At 56.8% G+C, this 21,372-nt stretch overlaps 1 protein-coding gene across 11 annotated transcripts in view; it reads right to left on the minus strand.

Moving 5' to 3' along the window:
• Positions 1-2,413: 2,413 nt before the first annotated feature.
• The window catches only part of ZC3H4 (zinc finger CCCH-type containing 4), a 43,791-nt gene continuing 24,832 nt past the window's right edge, over positions 2,414-21,372 (minus strand). For 10 of the 11 annotated variants that reach the window (XM_045987530.1, XM_045987529.1, XM_045987531.1 and 7 more), the window contains 7 exons: positions 20,913-21,020; positions 19,422-19,533; positions 18,756-18,865; positions 11,017-11,375; positions 10,465-10,808; positions 7,440-7,691; positions 2,414-6,233 (listed from right to left, as the gene is read on the minus strand). In XM_045987530.1, the coding sequence (XP_045843486.1) occupies positions 4,720-6,233; positions 7,440-7,691; positions 10,465-10,808; positions 11,017-11,375; positions 18,756-18,865; positions 19,422-19,533; positions 20,913-21,020 (2,799 nt within the window). In that variant the 3' untranslated portion in view covers positions 2,414-4,719. The remainder of the gene's footprint in view (positions 6,234-7,439; positions 7,692-10,464; positions 10,809-11,016; positions 11,376-18,755; positions 18,866-19,421; positions 19,534-20,912; positions 21,021-21,372) is intronic. The other variant, XM_045987539.1, reaches the window with a different exon arrangement.

Consider the following 21,372-nt stretch of genomic DNA (forward strand, 5'->3'; position numbering starts at 1 on the left):
TCCCAGGATTGAGTCCCGCATCCGGCTCCCAGCTCCATAGGGAGTCTGCTTCTCCCTCTGACCTCCTGTCTCATGCTTTCTCTCTCAAATAAAATGAAATCTTAAATAAAAAAAAAAGTTAGGCTTTACAAAGTTTTAAAAAAATGTTTAATTTTATGTTATGTGAATTTCACCTCAATTAAATAGATAAGTATTAGTATCTTAGAAATCTATATGGGAAAGATTGGCAAGGATATAGAGCAACCACAACTCTCATTCACCGCTGGTGAGAATAAAAAATGGTACAACCGATTTGGAAGTCTGGCAGTCTCTTATAAAACTAAACATCCATTCCTCACTCCTAAGTATTTACCCGAGAAATAAACACCTATGGTCACACCGAGGCCTCATGCAAACGTGTTCAGCAGCTGTATCCAGAGCAGCCCCAAAGGTCCCCCAGCAGGGGGAGCAAGTAAATAATTGCAGTCCCCCGTCCTGGGGCTCAGCGCTGGGACTGATCCAGAGGGAATGTGAGGGAACTTTCTCTGTATTCATTGGGGTTTGGGGCACACAGACAAACGCATTTCTCAAAGCCCCATGAGTGTACATGGAAGTTCTGTGCATTTCATGATACAAGAATTGCACCTTAAAAATAAAAAAAAAAAAGCAATGTGAATATTGAACTCCGGTTGATGACACACGCTGCAGGATTTGCGGGGCTGTGTTCTGTGGGTGGAGACGGATGGGCAGATGGCCAAGCCTCTGACAAAGCAAGTATGGGCACACGTGCACACCTGTAGAGCCTGGGCGGTGGGTTGAGTCAGGTGACCGAGGACACTGGCACAGGTGCCAATCCCGAAGCCCCAGTCATCTTGGAAAGTAGAAGGTTCTCGACATGGCTCTTGGCCTCACTCACTGGCCCCTTCTGTTCTCCGGCTCTGTTTTTCTTTCCAGCAGTGACACTCAGGGCTCCACAGCCCTCGAGTCATCAACCAACTCTATGCAGGGGCCCCCCACAGCCTCCACCCAGAGCACCTCGTCCTCCCCAGCGCCATCTCAGCAAGGGAGCTGCCCTCCACTGGGCTGCTCAGACATGCTCTCCGACCCCCCATCTCTGTCACCCCTCACGTGTCACTGTACCAACTCCTATCTACATCCTGAGTCTCGGGTCCTCTGGTTTCCCAGACCCCTGCTCCTCTTGCTTGGTCTTCCCACCAAGCTCCCTGCACCCCCATCTTGTCCTAGCCAATCCATTTCCCACACCCCTGTCGGGAGGAAGGTTCTAGCCTCCAGTCTGGTCCTTACTTGAGCGCGAACTCTCCAGGCTCTTCCCTGCCCATGTCTGTAGCAACGCCTTTGAGGCTCTCCAGGACCTGCCAACCTCCCGGGTGCAGGTCCCTGCCCCAGCCAGTGGGTCGCCTCTGCTGGAGCCCAGGGCTGCCCACCACACGGCTGCTGGCTGCGTCCCCACGGCGGCTCTCAACCCCTGTGCCTCCCCGGCACTGCGAGCCACGCGGGTGTTCATGTGCTCGGCCTCAGGATGCCGGATCTTTGATCAAGCACAGAACGTGAGACTCCAGTGTCCCCCTTGCCGGCGACCAACCAGGGAGGGCGGACGAGACCAGAAGGAAGTGTGCTAAGGGGTTTCCAGGAAGTGCTGCTGCCTTGCTCACGAGGAAGCCGGGACAGTTCCTTCCCGGCTTTCCCGGCTTCTGCACTTGGCAGGGCAAGGCAGAGGTGCTCTCGCCAAATCGCAATCAGAAGGGCACAACCAGCAGTATGAACGTCGGCCCAAACCCGTGTGACTTGAGTTCCCTTCAACTTAACCCACCCCGGAACAGCCCTGTTGACCTTCTGGCTAAGGTGCCAGACTCCTGGGAGTTTTGAGTTGCAGGTGAAACCGCCCTCACTCAATACAGATGAATGGGGAGAAATTCAAAGATCGCATCCTGAAATGTTGACATGAACTTAGAGCTTACCAGCTTAAACCGGCGACCAGCGGGAGGGCTCCAACCCCCCAGACCTCACCACCTCCCAGAGGCCTCGCCTCCTAACACAGTGGCACCGTGGGGGGTGGGGGAGGCAGGCCATAGGTGTGTTCACGTCTGAATTTTGAGGAGACACCCATGTTCGGTCTGTAGGGGTCGGGGCTCCCTGGCAGCCGGCCCGGTTGGCCTGCTTGTTCACCACCAACCCCTTCCGTGGCGCTCACCCCTGTGACTCTGAGTGCTGACACCCGCCCGAAGTGGGAGCTCGGAAACTCTGGGAGGCAGGTGCCAACCCTAAGAAAAGCGCAGGCTGTTTGGAGGCCCCGATCCCCTGGTGTCATCATGAATGTCACCCAGGGGCTGGCCACCGAGAGAGCAGATCCAGGTTTTTTCATTCTGGAGGCGAGGGACGGGGCGGGCAGCATGGAGAGGCAAGACCGCGGGAATTTTTAAAATAACTGCATCCTTTAATGGCAGTAATACAATTATTGGATTAAGAGACCACAGGAGAAAGGGCAGGTGACATTTCTGGAAGACAGATAAGGAGTACAAAAAGGGAGCTGGGACAGTCATGCGATGATCATTGTAAAAATACAGTACGCTATATACATATTTGCACCATCAACTCTCAACTCTGAAGTAGTATTTACACTTTTGTTACAATCCTGGTTAGAGAACATTTTGTTTTTAAAAGCTTGGCCTGATGGCAAATGGAAATTTTGGGGGAATTCATAGTCCCATGAGGTTCTTAGGCTGAATATTCCGACAGGAGGGCTCCAGCGTCTATTTCATCCACAGATTTCGGTTTTAAAAAAGTATTTAATTTTGCTTTTACAAAAGAAAATTTTCAAAGGAGGGAGGAAAAAAACCCACAGCCACACTGTGTACTCTCATTTTTACAAACATCCAGGGCTGCAGACCTTTGCTTCAAGGCTAACACGGGTGGCTGAAGAAAAATCTCACTAATGATTGTTTAAAAACAACAAAAACCAAAAAGACAAAGACAAACCAAACCAACCTGATCACTGCACACTGACCTTGTGGGCTGCCTTCTCCCGCCCTAGCTTCCGGCCCCAAACTCAAGGACTGTTTTTTCTTTTTCTGGGGGGAGGGGTTTGGTCTAAGAGCCTCACTCACCTCCCACCACAAGGAGGTGGGAAGGGAAACCCTTTGGCTGGGTCATCAGGTTTCCTCCTCATTAACAAGGAATAGGTGGGGCCTTAAGCAAGGCGGGTGGGGTGATGGGATGAGAAAAAGGCAAGAGACAGCCGGCATTGCTTCCACACAAGTGGGAAGGACCCTGAGCCCGGGCTGGGCCTCAGCCAGGGTCCTGGGGCAGGTAGGAGAGCCTAGCGCTGGCATGTCTGCTCCCATCCCGGCTCAGCCGGAGGAGATGAGTGGGATGCAGGTTTCTGGTTCCACACCCTCCACCTGCAAGCGGGGGTCCTGCTGTGCTCGCTCCAGGAGAGGGCCCCGCAAGACCCCCCTGCCCTGGCTAGTCTCCTGCCCTTTCAAGTCCTCAAAATCCAACACTGTGACACGCCTCTGAACCCACATACCTGTCAGCTGGGAAGAAAACCAAACACGCCAAAACCACGAACTCTAAGTTAGACACGGTGCAAGGAGGTTCAAAGCAAGCAGGGAGCGTTAACACTTTGCCAAGAACGAACCACCAGGGGCTCCCTGTCGGCAGCCTTGGGGGGAGCGGCCACGCCACGGATCCGTGAGCTATCCGAGGGGCTGGGGCCGGCACACTGGGTGCTCTGGCTCCTGAAGACCACAAAGACCCCCAGCCTGAGGGGAAGAGGCGTGGCCGCGACGGGATGGGACAAGACAGGAGCTAATACTGACAGAAAACACGCGGTTTGCGGAGCCTGCCCCCCTGGAGGCAGTTTTTGGGGCAGGCCGCCCCGCACCAGCCCTGCCGCCTCCAGGTCCATCTCTCACCCTGGAGTCTTCTGATGCGGGTGGGGGGTGTGGGTCTGAGGACGAACTCTGGACGGACGGCGGCGGGGAGGCCGGTGTGCGGATCCGCAGCAGACAGGAGCAGGTGGGACTCTGCGTCTCCCAGCCCAGGCAGCTTCCGAGGGCTCTCTGCCTTTCTCTCAAATTGTCTCCTTCGGTCCCTGAAGCAGGTGGTCAGGGCCTGCGCCCTGCACAAGGGATGGGGTTCTAGAAACGCCTGGACCTGCTTCCACGCTGGGCCTGCTCGCTGTCTTGGCTTCATCTCTCCTTGCTCATGGGGGACAAGCAGCGTTCAGTGCCTCTGACACCTACGGTTCCCTTTGTCCTCAGGGGCGGGCGGGGACGGAGGAGGGGCCAAGCTTCGCCCAGAAAACCCACCGGACGCCCAGCCACCAGATTGGGGCTCCAGCCTTCAGAGAGTCCCTGATAACCGAGCCAGGCCAGAGGATGTGCCAGCTGGGGCCAGGGCCCAGGGGACTCGCACCTGTTTACGTGCAGGAGGTTGTTTTCTTGGCGGGAGCCTGGGTACCCCGCAGCACTGACCAGAACGGACTGAAAATGGTTATATACAATTTATACGTTGTAAAGAAAGTACTATTAAGAAAGAGAAAAAGAGAGAGAAAATGAGCGAGAGAAAATGAGAGACATGGAGAAAGAAAAAAAATAAGGAAAAAAAACAAAACAAAACACCCGAACCCCCCTCCCCAAGTTCCCAACTCTGGTTGCTGCCCTTCAATATTGCCCTGGGCAGGGTGGGGTGCAGGGAGCACTTGACTCCAGCTTAACACTACTGGCAAAAGGGGGAGGCAGTGGGGTCAAAGCCTTTAAAAACATCTTTCAGGGACCCTGCGTCCTGCTCGCCCTCGCGGGCTGGGCTGTTGCCGGCAAATGGGCTCCCAGAGCCCGTCTTGGGCGTCTGTTTCACAGTCCCAAAAAGGGTGGGCACAGGTAGGTTGTGCACGCCGGGCTGGGGCGAGACGCCCTCTGGTGGCGGGCCGCCCGGGGTGGCGGTGGGGGCCGCAGCGGCCTTGGGCCGGGGCCGGTTGTAGCTGTTGTATCTGTCCGTGGCCGCACCCCCATCCGCAGCGGGCTTCGCGGACTCTGGCTGTTCCAGGGCGGACTTGCGGACGAATGGGGGCTCCTTGGCCTTGGCGGCAGAGCTCCTGCCATTGCCCTCGGGACCCTTGGGCTGGGCGCCCGCATCAGTGACCGGCTCCGCGGTTTTGCCCCCGGCGTTGGGAGTCCTGGGGTCGTAGAGGCTGATGCCACTCAGCACACTGCTCTGCCCACTCCCGCTGCCCTGGCCCAGCCCACCGGCAGCCAGCACTCGGGGGTCGTAGGGGGCGGTGGCTGGTGGGGAGGACTCCCCGCTGGGGCTGCCAGCTGGAGACAAAGCTTCGGTGGGACCAGACTTAGCAGCCCGGGAGGAGGCAGCAGAGTCTGCTGGTTTCTGGAGCCGAGGGTCAGTGGGTGCCTTCCGGACTCGGGGGTCACTGGGCTTATCGCTGGAGCCCGGGGCTGCTGAGGGGCCCGTGGCATTGACCGTCTTAAGGATGCGAGAGAGGAGCTCAAAGTCAGGCAGGTTGGAGCCCGGTGCGCCGGGGTCTGTGGAGGTGCCCAGGCGCTGTCGGGGGTTGGGGGGCCCCGTGGCAGTGGCACGGTGCAGCCTGGGATCCAGGGTGGGCATGGACTGCAGGGCCGCAGGGACAGGGGGCACCGCATCCTGTTTGGGGATGGGCAGAGGGATCAGGTCCTCGGGGTTCCAGAGCACGGTGCGGGCAAAGCTTGGCTTGCTCAGGGTCACATCTTTCTTGATGTGACTGAACTGCTGCAGCTGTGACCTCGGGTCCCGCAGCGGGTGCCCCGGGAGAGGATCCAGGGGAATGGTCATGGCCTTCTCCCGCAGGGCCCGCTCCCCTTCCTCCTCTTCCGTAGGGGGTGGTCCAGACCCCTTGGTGCCACTGGGGCCTGCGGGGCTGGAATGAAGGCCGCCTTCAGGTTTGGGGGTGGGCAGGGAGCGAGCCAGCCGAGGGTCAGAGGGCCCTGTGTCTCCTGGGCCAGACCCGCTGGAAGCCTCGGTATGGCGGGTGAGTCTGGGGTCCCGGCTGAGGCGAGGGTCAGCCAGCCGGCCTCCTGTGGGGTGTCCTTTCTGGAGGCGGGGATCCCCCAGCCCACTGTTGCTCAGGTCCCCGACGGAAGCCTGGGGTCTGCTAGACGTCTGCTGCCTCAGGGTCTTCAGGATGGAAGTGACGCTGCTCCCGCCCTCGTCCTCGTCACTGGAGTACCAGTTCCCAGTGTCACCTAAGAAAGAACAGAGAGGAGGAGGACATGAGTGACCAGCGGCCACCACTCCTCGACCTCCGGGTGAGTGGCTCCTCTGCCTCTTACCTCTGAGAACCTGTTTCCCCTCCCTCCGTGGGCCGCCACAAACAGCCACTGAGCTCAGGTGAGCCGAGCGCCGGGCCTGGCAGGTCGCTGGCTAATGTTTCTAGACCTTTCCCCACGTGCCAGCAGTGCTCTAAGTGCTGTCTTAGTAATCCTCACGACCACCCGGGAGGTAATGTTATCATCACGCCCATCTGACAGACCAGAAAGCAGAAGTGGGGATAGTGCCACGAGATCGGGGGCAGCGCAGGGACTGGGCTCAGCATCCTAGCCCAGGGCTCTGCCACCTCGTCCTCACCCCCTTATGGACTGAGGTCCCAGCATGGCAGGCCCAGCCCTGGGTACCTGGGAGCAGCTACCACTGACTCCGCTCTCACTGCGCTCAGGGCCCACGGACACTGGCCCCCAGGCTCTCGCAACGTTACCACGTCCCGGGGAAGTGCAGTCACCGGCTGGGAAGAGACAGGGCCTGGTGGGCCTACTCAGAAACCTTCCAGGCAGGTGAAGCTGGAGCCACCAAGGGAGGGCGCTGTCCGCTCTTCCCACTGTCCCCACCTGCTCCCAGGCTCCTACAAAAGCCATACACGCAGCCTCCGGCTCCTGGTTCTAGACACCATTCGTCAGCCCCATTTCCTACTGGGCTGGATGCCATCAGTTCCGCGGTGTGGCACTGAGCGACCTGCCAGCTGTGACGGCTAATTATTATCGGTTTATGTCAGCGACTAACTGTCATCTGCTGACTTCCTGAGAACGTGGTCTACGGCAAGGGGAGCTGTGAGCATCTCCTCTGAGCCTCTTCTGAAAGGGCGCAGAAGGGAAATCCTATTGGAAATCCTGCTGTCTCCTCCAGGGACCAGCCCACCTCCCTCCTCTATGGGATCAGTGCCTCTCCTGACCCCCAAGACACAAAGGGCAGCCCTGACTTCCAATTTTCTCCCGCACAGGCAATGAATGCAGCAGCCCCAGCCTGGCTTCATGGCCCTGGGCAGGGGTCCTCCCTGGCCACAGGGTCCCTTCCGACACAAAACCCCACCTAGGCATCCCCCACCTCTCCACTGCACAGTGGCCCGGAGGGGCCTGTGCCTATCAGGGGACGCCCCTGCCCCTGGGGAGGACACATGCCTTCCTCATTCTCCCGGTCCTGCTTGCTGCTCTCAGCCAGCCTCCTCGCTCTCTCCTCCTCCTCCTGCTGCTTCTGCTGGATCCTCAGGTACAGGGCCCTCTGGGCTGAGGGCAGGAAGTCGGGGACACCGGCGCCCGGCTTCGGCCGGCCTGGGGGCCCTCCCTCAGAGAAGCTGTCGGGCTCCAGAGGGTGCTCGGGGAAGAGGTGCTCCCCAGGCTCCCCCGGCAGCTCTTCGTAGTGCCCGTAGTCCTCTGTGGCAGGGAAGAACCGAGGGTTCATGTCGCGAAGGGCCTTGCGGCACCAACACCAACCCCCTGTGCGCCCCTCATTGGTGAACCACCCCCAATGGTGATGGGTGACGATGTGCAGCCCATCCCTCCCCGCCACCGCCCCAGGACGGTCCCCACAGAAAGCCCAATAGCAAGGAACGGAGCGGCCAACGAGGGTGTCCCCACCCAGGATGCAGCCACTGAAAATGGGGTTCACAGGACAATTAGTGATGCGGGCAAATGCTCATGAAGTGAAAACAGGACGGAACGTTACACAGATGTTTACAAAATGCAAAGAACAGGCTGTGCAGACAGACAGGAAACAGTCCCTCCAGGGGTGAGATTTGGGAGAGAGGGCGGACAGATTCTTCACTTTTGACCCCACGAGTTTCTGACCTTTTCTCATTACTGGCAAAGAGCGTTCACTTTGTGGTTTCTTTATAATAATCAGGAAAAAAACACACCGCATCTCATAGTGAGCTTGTCTTACGAGCTCAACCACGGTGAACGAAGACTTATAAACAGAAGGAAATAACCAAACTGTGGCTAAGACCACAGGTCAAGCCAGAGGCTCCTGGCGGATTCCTCCTCCTCTCCTTCCTTTCTGGGTCCCCAAGCTCCACACACTGTTCCTCAGTGTGCTGCTCCCACACAGAGTCTAGGAAGCACAAGGCAGAGGGTCTGCCTTCACTCCTGAAAGTGGGCAGGTGCCTGGCCTCAGCCGCTGACCTCTACAAACTCCAGCCACAAGAGAGCCCAGGCAGGGGAGCCGCCCGCAGAGAGAGAGAGAGAGAGAGAGAGTGTGTGTGTGTGCGCGCGCGCGCCTGTGTACGTGTGCGCGCGCTCACTGAGATAGACTGAGACAGACGAGGTCTGCTCGGCACTGCCCCCTCCCAGGATGCTCTGCAGTGAGGAAGTGTTCCATATTTGCACTGCACAACTCGCCCACCACTATCCTATCCCCCTGAGTGTCTTAACATGGCCAGTGCCGTAATTTAAGTTAAACTTAAAGGGTTCAAAGGATTTGTGAATATTTCATCCACAAAACATACAGAGCGGAAAGTGAAAGGTCACCTCCTTTTAGCCCCTGAACTTCGGGACACATGAACTTGGTGGCAAGCCTACACGTAAACTTGGTGGCAAGCCTACGCTGTGCGGCCCCACAGCACAGAGCTTGGTGTGCCCCAGGAACAAAGGCCCCAGGTCCCCCTGCACACAACATGTGGCCCTGAGCGAATTCCTCAAAAGCTAGACGACTGCGAACACAGGAGACACCACCGAGCGACACACTTTAAAAGGGTGGATTTCCTGATACGGGAATTAGAGCGAGTTACTCTAGAGATACCTGCTGTCACCAGCTTGCGCACGTGCTTCCCCTCCACATCTAGACCCTTTTCCACGTACGTTATTATATGAATTTAAGAACAGCAAAGGGGACTGTGGGAACCACAGCGCCCCCGCCCCCCGCCTGCTTTCCTCGCTTCAGAACACGGCACTTCCCTCTCTGAAGTTCCTGCTCCTGGCGCTGACGCCCCCCAGCCGCCGCAGCTCGCTGACCTCCCCGACACCCTTCCAGATCTCCAGCTGGCGGTCAGATGGGCGCCTCTTGCTTCACAGGGCAGCCAAAGCAGGGGTGCTCCCCACCCACCACAGTCCGGCTCTCTCCGGCAGGACTCCTGGCACCAGGATGGCCTGAGCCTCCAGCCAGGGACCCGGCCGCACTAGCTCCTTCCTGACTTATTGCACGTGTCCGAGGAGGCCCACCGGCCCCCCAGGCACTATCTGCATACCATGAAGCCCAGCCCTGCCACTTCCTGCCCCGTCGCTGCCACCTCTGCCCAGAAGACTCCACAGCAGCCCAGAATCTTCCCTGACTCCACTGCAGCTCCCACCTGCCACCCTCAAATGCCTCGGCCTGCTCCCTAGCGTTCTCCCCATAAGGCCACCTCATCTGAGTCTCATGCAGAGACTTGGCTCCCCCGACTTCCCTCGCTAAGCTACGCGGCTGCTCTGCACCTGGGCCTCCTCCCCTCCTCGGAGGCCTCTGTTGACTGTCCCCACACTGTCCCCATCTACTGACGCTCCCGATCTGTCTGGCCCCACCCTCTAACACAAACACCTGCCCGGCTTTCTCGAGGAACAACTGATGCTGAAATGAGCTTCCACGTTGTGGTCTGGTTCCCTCAACTACAGTGTGGCTGAGACAAGGACCACGGTCGCCCTATGGCAGCAGCGGGCGCACCCCTGCCCCCTGAAGGTCGCGACACAGCCGGCCGACCCCTCTGCCTGGCAGGCACGAGTCATTACCAACACACTCTCTTGTTTAAGTTAGGAAGGAAAGATGGAAGAAAGATAGTCAGTCACGGGGACAGAACAAGCAGAGGCACAGGGCCAACACCAGCAGCCCCAAGCCCAGAGCCATCTGGAAAGAGGCCACTCTGGAGAGGGTGCCTCCGCCTCAGAGCCCAAAGCCCTCCACACTCGCCCCTCTGATTTCCCATGGTCCCGATTCCAGGCGCACCCAGCAAAATGTGTAAAATGTTAAATAAATTACAGCGATAAGATCACAAGACTCCATTCAACCCAACAGGTAGTGAACCCCCCCGTCACTGAAAATGTGCAAGCACTCATGGGACAGAGATGGAGTTGGATTCATGCTCTGAAAGACTCGGACGGAAGCAAAAACCCAGGTCTTCCCGACTACGTCCCCAATGCCCACCGTGACGGCCTCCCAGCCCGAGCCCTGCCCGCGCACCTGCATCCCCGAGGAGTCCCGGCTCCATCTCCATGCCCTCCTGCTGCTGGTAGAAGTTCTCATAGAAGTTCTGGGATGGCGGGATGGGGGGCATCATTCCAGAGTGTGGAGAGTCTCCAGGACCATAGGGCATCATTGGGGGGCCACCGGGTCCCATGGGCGGGCCAGGGTTCATGCCAGGACCCATCGGCATGTCGGGGTGCATGTCGGGGTGCATGTCCGGATGCATGTCGGGGTGCATGTCGGGATGCATGTCGGGATGCATTGGGCCCCCCATGGGCCCCGGGGGGCCCATATTGGGCCCAGGGCCCATTGGCCCTGGGGGTCCTCCGGGTCCAGGGAACCTAGGAGGAAGAAATGATGCTCATGAGAGAGACTGCAGAGCAAGAATGGTGGCCACACTAGCCAGGAGACACGGAGGCATCCGCGCAGCCTGTCAGAGGGCTCCAGACCAGGCTCATGGTGACAGGATCCTGGCATAAGGGAGCCTGGCTGAGGCCAGAGCCACCCCCAAGCCTGACTCTGGGGATGGGGGGGACCCAGGGCACTCACCTCACGCCCAGCTTCTCAGCCAGCTGGCCCGTGGGCCGCACCACGATCTCGAACAAGGAGGGGATCTTCTTATTGTACATGTCCTGCTGCAGCTGCTGGGGGGACAGCGGCTCGTGCACTGGCATGGGCATCTGGGGGGGCCCAGGGGGTGGGGGCGGGGGCGGAGGAGGGGGTGGGGGGCCGCCCTGCATGGGTCTGCCGTTGGGAGAGGTTGGGGCCGGGGGGCCGGGGGGCCGAGGTGGGGTGGGCAGGAGCCCCACGCCTGGGGGTGGCTTGGGCAGGGGGTTGATGCCCTGCTTCTTCAGTTCCTCCACTTCCTTCTCGTCCTCAGCACCTGCTTCTGCGTCGTCAGCCAACATCTGCGGGTGAGAACAAAGGGAGACGTAGGACACGTGCCTCCCGTGCGGGGAGCAAAAGTTTCTCAGGAAAACCCCCAAAACACGAGGACCCTGTAGCCCTCACAAGCATAAAGACAAAGGAGCACGAAGCCTCTTTGGTGTAAGAATCGTCGTCCCACGCTACTGTCCCACCTGCTCTGTGACCCCTGGCGGCTGGGGTTGGGGGGCGCCGCTCCTATTCACAGTAAAACACGCGGAACACAAAAGGTACTAGTTTTCCCTTCTGAAAAACTCAGTGGCATTAAGTACAGACATGAGGTTATACAACCACCACCTGTACCGTTCCAGAATCTTCCCGTCACTCCAAAAGAAGGCCCTGTACCTGTTAGCCATCACTGCCCCTCCCCACCTCCAGCCCCCAACAACCACTCATCTGCTTGTCATCTCTGTGACCTGCCTGCTCCGGAGAGTTCACACAACCAGACTCACGCCCTGTGGCCTCTGGTGACTGGCTTCTTTCACTGGGCACTCCCCGCTGGGTTTATCCAAGCTGTAGCGTGTTGTCACCCATTTAACGGCTAACATGCCATTGTCCTGCTGGAATCCTACGGGCCTCTCCATACACTTGTAATCAGACCCCGAATCCCTACCCTGAGCCACAGGGCCTGACAGCAGTGCTGGGTGTCTGGGAGGACGGGGCCACACCCCTCGGCTTCACTTGCTTCCGCGGCGCCTGGGGCTCCTCCATCCTGAGGACCCGGCCCCGTGCCAGTCCCAGGGACAGCTGAGCTCTTTCCCCTGTGGCACCCGGGCTGGAACCAGCTTTCTTCCTGAGTGTCTTTCTTTCCCTCTATTCCTTTTTTTTCTTTTTTTAAAGATTTTAATTATTTATTTGACAGAGAGAGAGAGACACAGCGAGAGAGGGAACTTAAGAGGGGGAGTGGAGAGGGAGAAGCAGGCTTCTAGCTGAACCAGGAGCCTGATATGGGGCTCAACCCTGGGATCATGATCTGAGGCGAGACAGATGCATAATGACTAAGCCACCCAGGCGCCCCTTTCCCTCTATTCTTAACGGTGGCCCTGTGTCCCTCTTACTAAAGGTCAACTCAATGTGACTGTCCTGATGTCCTGCGTTCCCTGCTGGACCACCATCAGCACCCTTCACAGCACTGCCCGAGCTCTGTAAGCCTGTACGTGTAGCTGCCCCCCGCTGACTCCGGGCTCGCCCTGTGGCTGTCAATTCTGCACGGGCAGCGCAATTTCGTGCCTGGGGCCCAGCACGGAACCTGGGACAGGGGAGATGAGCTACTGGAGCAGAATGTCTCACCAATTAGGACCCTGCACAGAAAAGTCAACACGGCAGTCTTGGCTGCTTTCCTTGGAAGGTCTGCTTGCAACCTTGGTCTGAGGCTGGTGTCTGGGCACCTAGATTTCAGGGGGAGGGGTCCCCTAACACTCCCTAACTAATAAGAGGTGCTCACTGTGCCTAAAGTGTTTACATGGACAACGTGCTTGTCGCTGAAACACACCTTGTCCTCTGGGATTCTGGTGCATGCCAAGCAGAGGCAACACCCTGGGCATTGACCAAGCCCCGACCATGCAACCCCATTCGAGAACATTCCTCAAGTGCTGTCACAACCCGAGGGTTAAGCATGACCCTCGTGAGTACACGGGGTGAGGACTCTTGGAAGATGGTGCCTGGTTTTTCCAGCCTCTGCCTGTGGTGGCTACCTGCTTGGTCCTGGGTCATCTTGGGGACCTGAGCACAGACACCTCAGTGCATCCTTAGAGCTTAGGGCTTAGAGATGGCCCATCCCTAGCCAGTGTCTCAGCGTCAGTCCTACCCAAGACCACCCCCTGCTCCTGCACCCGGGGCTGGCAGGAGTGCGGGCGGTGGCAGAAGGGCCTCCAGGAGGCCGCCAGGCGCTCCCAGTTTCTCTCTCTCCTCACTGTCAGAAGCAGTACCTGCGCCCAGAGACAGCAGGGTCCAGGGGTGCTAGGATACTCGGACAATCGATCAACGAGAACCTTTTGTCCCTTGGAGCCCTGCTGATTCCAGGTGCGGTCCAAGTGGGAACCGGAACCACATTTAACACAAGCCTAGAGCAGTGCGAAGACAGTGTGCTGCTCTCAGCAGGGAGCCAGGCCAGTGCAGACCCCGCGGGCCTCACAGCCCCCACATTCTGCCTGCTTCCGGCCCAGCGAGGTGGCCCCTCAGCCCCTTCTGGGTCCTGACCCAAGCGTGCAGCTGCTGCTGGGCTCAGCGTCCCTTGCTCTGTAAGTGCCCCTCCTCCCACTTCCTATCACTTGGCCAGGGGTCACCTGCTCACCGAGCCTGTGTAAGTCAGCTTGTCGGAGCGCCTCTGGGCTCCCTGCACATTCCCACCAGCGCCCCAATCCTAGTGTGTAATTGGGATCCGCCCTAGGACTGGATTCATGTCCTAGCCGCTGTGTCCCCAGCGCCCAGGCCAGAGCCCAGCAAGAGCCTGGCACTGCCGCACCCCTGCTGGACCAGCGAGCAAAGAAAGCTAAAAGCCGCATCTCCCTCTGCATTCCCTGGATTCCAGAGTGGAGGATGGCAGAGGTGAGGGGATCCGGCCGTCTGGGGGCACAGAATCAAAGCTTCAAAAGCTTCGGCTGGCCTGGCTCTGCTATTTGCTGTGCTTCTCAAGGGGGAAGGGGTCTCCCCTGCACACCGCCTCACCTCGGCCTCCCCCTCCCCAGCCCTGAGGTCCCGCCTATCCTCAAGCTTCAGGCAGACCCATCTACATCTACAGACTCATCTACCCCCAGGGCTGCAGGTATCCGCTCAGCCCCGTGGCGCTTCAGTCTCTGTGCCTTCTCCCCCTACCGGCCACGAGTGGGGTTCTTGTGAAGGATGGCCCCTCTACCTCCCGAGCCCCAAGCCAGGACTGGGGTTCCTCTCCCACACACTGTTCCCGAGCTACTGCCTGGCCCTCCCAAATGGCCCACCTGCCCTCCATACCCTACCCCCCCATTCTGGGCCCCATGGCCTCTGGCCGGGACCCCACCACTGCCCCCACCACCCTGTGGTCTCTAGTCTCCCAGCACCCCTCTCTGCTCACCAACAGCGCAAACCACCACCAACACGGCCACATATCTGCACTTCGAGAGCCTTCCTTCAATGGCAACTCGATGCCCTCAGGCAGCAGGCAAAACCTGACAAGGTTACACCTCATTCAACAGAACAACTTTGACCACAACTTCCTCCCCTGCTGTGGACTGGCCGCAGGCTCTGGCCACCGAAAGGGCCACACTCCCCTTGCCTCGCACGTTCGCACCCAGCAGGCCCCGCTTCATCCCTCCTCCCAGCTCGATGCTCTCCTCCTCCTTCAAGGCCCTCCTGACCCCTGCCTCTGGAGACCAGGCTTCTCGGCACCGCCTATCAGCTGGTCCCTTTCTCCTCTTGACCAAGGGCTCTGGGGAGTGAGGCTACAGTGGCGTCTCCGCTGCTGCCACCACACACTGGGCATTTAATGAATTCACGATTAACACGAGGAACTGGAGCTCTGGCCCGCGGGCTGCTGCTCCCAGTGAGCGGGCCTCCCCCGAGCTCTTACCTCCTTGGGCCCTGCACACACTCGCGCCTTCAGCTTCTCGGCAAACAGGGCTTCAGCTCTCCCTGCACAGCCTAAGGGCCAGCTGGACCACACAACCCCAACCCCAGGACGTCGCTTCCCTCGTCCCTTACTCGGGCCTCAGCCCAGGACCCGACCGGCTCCCCGTGCTCATCGCCTTACCCAGCATCTCCCGCCCCGGGTCACGCGTGTTGCTGTGAAAGCAGGGACTGACCCGCATTTGAGGCCAAGACGGTGACACGTGAAACATATTAAAACAACATGCCCGCCAGAAAAGCTGAACCCAAACTGTCTGAGCAGCCCTTGCCCAGAGACGCGGAGAGGGGCACGTCTGTTCCAGATCTCCCGTGCGTCTGTTTCCGAGCCTCTCCGCCACGAGGATAGGGGCGCCCAGGACCCTCTCATCAGACAAGACAACCAGGGCCCACCTCTGCCAGGACGGATCCTGACTGATGCCAAAACTTTCTAAAAGTCAACAGCAACCTCTCAGCAGAAAAGGACAGTCATACCTGCAGACACGCAAAGGCATGTAAGCCAAGGCTCATCAGGCCAAAATAATCTACTTATATTAGTTGGCTAAAAATCCCAAGTTTCTGCCCTAAACTAGAAACCAGACAAATCTTCTCCACTGGTAACCAGACAAACTTAGATCATCCGGGACACCGGGCGGCTCAGTCGGGTAAGCATCAGCCTTTGGCTCAGGTCATGATCCCGGGGTCCTGGGATCGAGCCCCACACCAGACTCACTGCTCAGCGGGGAGCCTGCTTCTCCCTCTGCCCCTCCCCCTGCCCGTGTGCCCGCTCTCTCTCTCTCTCAAATAAAGAAAGTCTTCAAAGACAAAACAAAATCTTACATCATCCATACAACAGAGTACTACTCAGCAACAAACAGCTATGGACTATTCTCAACAATGTGAATTCCACACGCATTATGGCAAGTGAAACCAGATTCAGAAGATTACATACACACGTGCTTTTAAAAGCTACATACTATATAAACTTACTCACAAAACATTCTTGAAAATGCAAATTATAGGGACAGAAAATGGGTTAGTGGTTACCAGAGGCTGGAGAATGGGGACGCATTGACTCTATAGGGGCACAGAGTTTTGGGGGTGATGGCGTGAATTTCTTCTATCTAGATGCCAGGGTGGCTGCGTTTGTCAGAACAGACCTTCACACTAAATGGGGAATTTTACCAGGTACAAACTATACTCTGACAAACCGAACTATAAAAAAGTGAAGCAGAAGGAAAGATTTAAGAGTAAAGAACCAAAGAGCATCTGGGTGGCTCAGGGGTTAAGCGTCTGGCTTCGGCTCAGGTCAGGATCCCAGGGTTCTGGGATCGAGTCCTACATCAGGCTCCCAAGGGAGCCTGCTTCTCCCTCTGCCTCTGTTTCTCATGAATAAATAAAATCTTAAAAAAAAAAAAAAGAGTAAAGAACCAAAATGTGTGCAACTTACTCTCAAGGTTCAAGGAAAAAAAAAAGATGCACATGCATATATAAAATAAAATGGAATCAAGTGACAAAGCAAATGAGGCAAAATATTGCTAACAGATGACTCTGATGGGGAAGCAAGCACGTTTCCAAACCTGGAATAGACGGCTGGAAACGGATGTGTCTGCACAGAGAGAAATGTCTCTGCGAAATGGGAAAACAGAGCTGAAGAAAGGAAGGAAGGAAGAACACAGATTTTCGGGAGAGGGTGGCTGAGGCCCGGGTGTGAGTGGCACCACAGCCTGCACCCGGGGGCCACCCTGGGGCCCCAGGCCCCAGCCCTGGCTGACAAGCTGCAGCACGAGGGCTGACCGGATGCCTTCATCGGGGTTAACCTAGGTCCTTCTCAGAACATGCCCTCCGTCTCACTTTCTGACCCCTGAGATGCAGTTCTGGTATGGTTTTTTCCAGGTTCAACAATCCTTTTTCACCTACTGAGACGTGCTTTTAGATCGGGGAGGATACTGATGCTTCCAAACAGTTTGTAACTGGAAGCTGAAATGTGCGATCCTGGCTTTCTTTGGGTTTTTTCTTTTATTTATTTATTTATTTATTTATTTGACAGAGACAGAGATCACAAGTAGGCAGAGAGGCAGGCAGAGAGAGAGGAGGAAGCAGGCTCCCTACGGAGCAGAGAGCCCAATGCGGGGCTCGATCCCAGGACCCTGAGATCGTGACCCGAGCCGAAGGCAGCGGCTTAATCCACTAAGCCGCCCAGGCGCCCCTCTTTGGGTTTTTTCTGAGGGCAGCTAGAGCTGGACTGTCAAGGTGGTGGTCACTGGCCACGTGTGGCTACTGACATTCGAAATGTAGCCGGTCCAAACCGACACGGGCTCTAAGTAGAAAATAAGCACCAAATTCCAAAAACATGGTAGCAAAAATAACAGTAATAATAATAACACAAAATGTTTTACTAACTTTCTGTTATTACCTGCTGAAACAATACTTTGAACACAGACATACCAATGAAATAAGATACCTTGCCTGAATTCAATTTCGTTGTTTCTTCCTACTTTAACGAATCTTAACTCGCATACATGGCTTGGTTGTGTTCCTACTTGGACAGCACTGGTCTGGAGCGCCAACTCTGAATGTCCAGCAGGGGGCAGTGCTGAGCCAGCGGCTGTTCGGCTCTCCACGTGAGAAGGGAAACCATGACCTTCCCCACTCCTTACCCTGTCAGATCAGAGATCTACTGGATAGGAAACCCTATTCCTAGGGTACCAAGCTCTCCAGAGGGCCTGGTAAGAGGAGAATTTTTCCCACTGCACTGCCCATGAGCAATGCACCTTCTTTTGCTCTGTCTCTGCAAGGCTTCTCCCTGAACCCCGCACCGCCCCGGCCACCACTGAAACGGCAGTCACCCATGGACTGCCTCACATGCCCCTCAAAGCTTCCATCCTAGCCATTCTCAAAAGCCCAGCCAATCCTCTCAAATCTTCTGTGCACTGGAAGGCAGAACGCCTTCATCTGGAAGGACCCATGTTCTCTCTCTCTCTCTCCCTGCGTGTATGTTAGGAACCCAAGGACAAGAACCTGGGGCCCCTGGAGACCTCATGACTCTTCAGAGAGAACCACCAACACCAGGATGGGTTTCCAGCTGCCTGGGGAGGAAGGCCTCACACCAGACCACAGAGGCCTCTCTCTCCTGAGAACCTCTAATCTCCCTGAAATAGAATCCTTAAGCCCGGGGAGGAAACGTTTGACATTTCCATCAAAAATACAACCCACCAGGGGCGCCTGTGTGGCTCAGTGGATTAAGCCGCTGCCTTCGGCTCAGGTCATGATCTCAGGGTCCTGGGATCGAGCCCCGCATCGGGCTCTCTGCTCTGCAGGGAGCCTGCTTCCTCCTCTCTCTCTGCCTGCCTCTCTGCCTACTTGTGATCTCTCTCTCTGTCAAATAAATAAAATCTTTAAAAAAAAAAAAAAAATACAACCCACCCAAATTTCATCCTCCTTCCCTGGCATCAAGGGCTCTCTAAAAGGTAACTTACAGTCCATGTCTACAGGCAACACTCCTTTTATGTAGAACCCCACTCCCCCGTGCCCCCATCCAGCAAACTGCCCGGCTGGAGTGAAGACACATGCGCGAGGACCTCAATTCTCCCCACAGAAAAAAATGCAGCCCTGCACCCTCCGTAAAACAGCCTAGCTCCCAATCAAGGCAAGTGGGACATCTGGTCGCGGCACAAAAGCCAGGGGGACAGACAGGCAGGCCGGCCAGGTCAGTGGCAGGCACGCCCCCCTGGCTCCCTTGGAGGCAGCTGTATGGCCCCAGGCTCCCTGCCAACCTCTGACATTACCTTGTCCAAGAGCTCTCTGGTCTCCTCCGTCAGGGGGTCGTGGGAGAACATGCAGTCATCACCATTAATGCAGTTCCCAGTCGTGTGGTACAACTTACAGGGAAAATCACGTTCACAGCGCATTAAGGCAAAAGCATTGGCTCCTGGAACCCACCTGAGGGCAGAATCCAATCCCCTTTGTTTTAGAGATGAAAAAACGAAACCCAGAGAGTTAAAGTGACCAGCTCAGGGTTGCACAGCCAGTTGGCAGCAGACCCTGGTTCTCGAGACTCCTGCTCTGGAGAGCTTCCCACCCCACCACACAGGCCTTGGGGCCTGTTGTCTACAGATCCTCACTGGGCAGGAATAATGAAGGTCAACGATTTGCCCAAAGTTGCACAGCCTATTGGAAAAACCTCCGGAAGGTAACAGAGAGGGTACGGCCAGTCTCGAGAGTCTGTGTACAGAAACTGGGAAACATGTGTCCACTTTCTCATCTGCAGGACGTGGACAGCGGCTCTGCCACAAGACAGATGTGGAGGTTCAATGAGACCGAGACACGCCGGAAGCTTGGCCCGGCGCTGGCACACGGAGCGGGCACGCGCGGCGAAGGTGAGCTGCCATCGGCAGCAAGGAGGGAAGAGGTGTGAGCCCTGCATCCCGTGAGAGGTGAGTGCCAAAGGATATCGTGCATGTAGGGGCAGTTCTCGGCCCTGGCACAGAACCCGGTGATGTAGAACTTGCACAGTTCTCGCTTCTTTGGTAGCTCGATGTCGTGGCTGAAATTACAGTGATCTCCCTGGGAGAGAAGGAAGGAAAAGTTAAGCATGGTAGGCCTTGCCGAAGCCCACCTGTGATGGGAGGCTGAAGCCTGGAGGGACCAACGACAGACGAATCCCCACACAGGGAACGGCGGGGCTCACTGACAGGGCTTCCCACCAACTGGAAAGTTCTGACGAGGCGTGTGTTCCCTTCTCTTTGTGTCCACAACCCCATTCCTCTGGGCTCCACTCCACTGCCCTCAGCACTTCTTATTCTCCCCCTTCTCCCTCTTCGCACCTACTCACTATTTTTCCTGATTTGCTGCATGGCAGCCAGTATCCAGCACCACACTTCTTCCTTCCTAACACAACCTTCATTTTGTTTGGGAACAATGTATCCAGCCGGTAAGGTACATTCCCGGCCTCCCTGGAAGTCCTGGCCAATGAAACGCAGGCCAAAATCCCCAAGGGAGGACAATGCTGCCTCAATTAAAAGAAATCCCTCTAGCCATCTTTCCTCTTAGCCCTCAGATGGGACAGCCAGAGGCACAGCAGCCACTGTGGAACCATGAGGACAAAAGCCACATGCTCAAAGACGGTGGACATTCTCAGAGTAGGAAGCCCCCCCAAGTGCCAGTGACCAGGGCAAAAACCTCCTTCAGCGGGATAATGTCTGAGTGTTTACACTAGGGGAGCTCAGTCTGCCATCATCCACAGTCAGACACACTCAGGACACACACCCGGGCGGACAAAATATGGAAACCGTTCTGTATAGCGGTTCCCCTTACTCCCCAGAGCGGCTACTCGTCTTTCTGCAGATCTACTACAAGCTTCTAGAACAAGAACTGAGACCGTAACGAGGAGCATTTATATACACAAACATTTGTCTCAAATACATATTTTTTTCTACGGACTATACCCGGGTGCAGTGTTCCATGGGCATGTGTGTGCCCGGATCAGCCCATCGCCATCATCTGTGAACAAAAAGCTGTCTGGCTGAACTCATACCCGGTTACGGCCTCAGAACTCTGGTCATCGGCCCAGCTTCTGATGTTGAACTTTGCTGTGAAATTCAAACCTGGCCTGATTCCCTCACCTCCTCTTCTATCTTAATAATTCCCTTTACGATGTTAAAGTTCAATAATTAAAAGACATATTTTGTCTTCGGTATCAGTATCGACCTTAATACATTTGAGGCCATTTGGACTGGCTTAAAATTCTGACCTCCCAAACCAACCAGAAACAAAAATACCAAAAAACCACCCAGAGAACGGAGTCTCGCTAGTCCGTCACTTCCACCCTTACCCGACTGCTGCCTCCCGTTACGGTGGCCTCGAGAACATTCCCAGAGGTGCGAGCATCCTCTGTGGGGCTGCTGCCCTGCCCCAGCACACGGGTACTTTAACTGGCTCCTTACCCACGTACACCGCCCCTCCACGAAGTATTTGCAGATGACTTTGCCTTTCTTGTCAGACTGCTGGTGAGGCTTGTCATGGTCACTTCTCCGGTAGCTCCCGCCACCATCCTGTTTGGGAAACAGAGTGTGAGCGTAAAGGAGGCTGAGGAGGGGTTGGGGGGTGGGGAATGGCGATGCAGACTGGGAGAGACGGGGTCTGAGGGACTGGCAGGAAAAGAAGGTGGCCGGCAGGGACGAGCACTCTCTCAACAGAAGCATCTTCACGGAACAGGAGCAGCGACCAGCAGGTCACGTCCAACACCAAGGCGGAGCGGGGTCTGAGCCGGTGGCATGGAGCGCCAGCGCTTAGACGGGGAACGCTCTCGCACCCGACGCAGCACTGCTCACCACTGCAGGAACCCAGTTCCCCCAGAGGCAGTGTGCGTGCCTTCCTGTAAGACTACCAGGCTCCCCGGATGGG

This window comes from Meles meles, chromosome 19, assembly GCF_922984935.1.
Source record: "Meles meles chromosome 19, mMelMel3.1 paternal haplotype, whole genome shotgun sequence".
NCBI classification, from domain to species: domain Eukaryota; kingdom Metazoa; phylum Chordata; class Mammalia; order Carnivora; family Mustelidae; genus Meles; species Meles meles.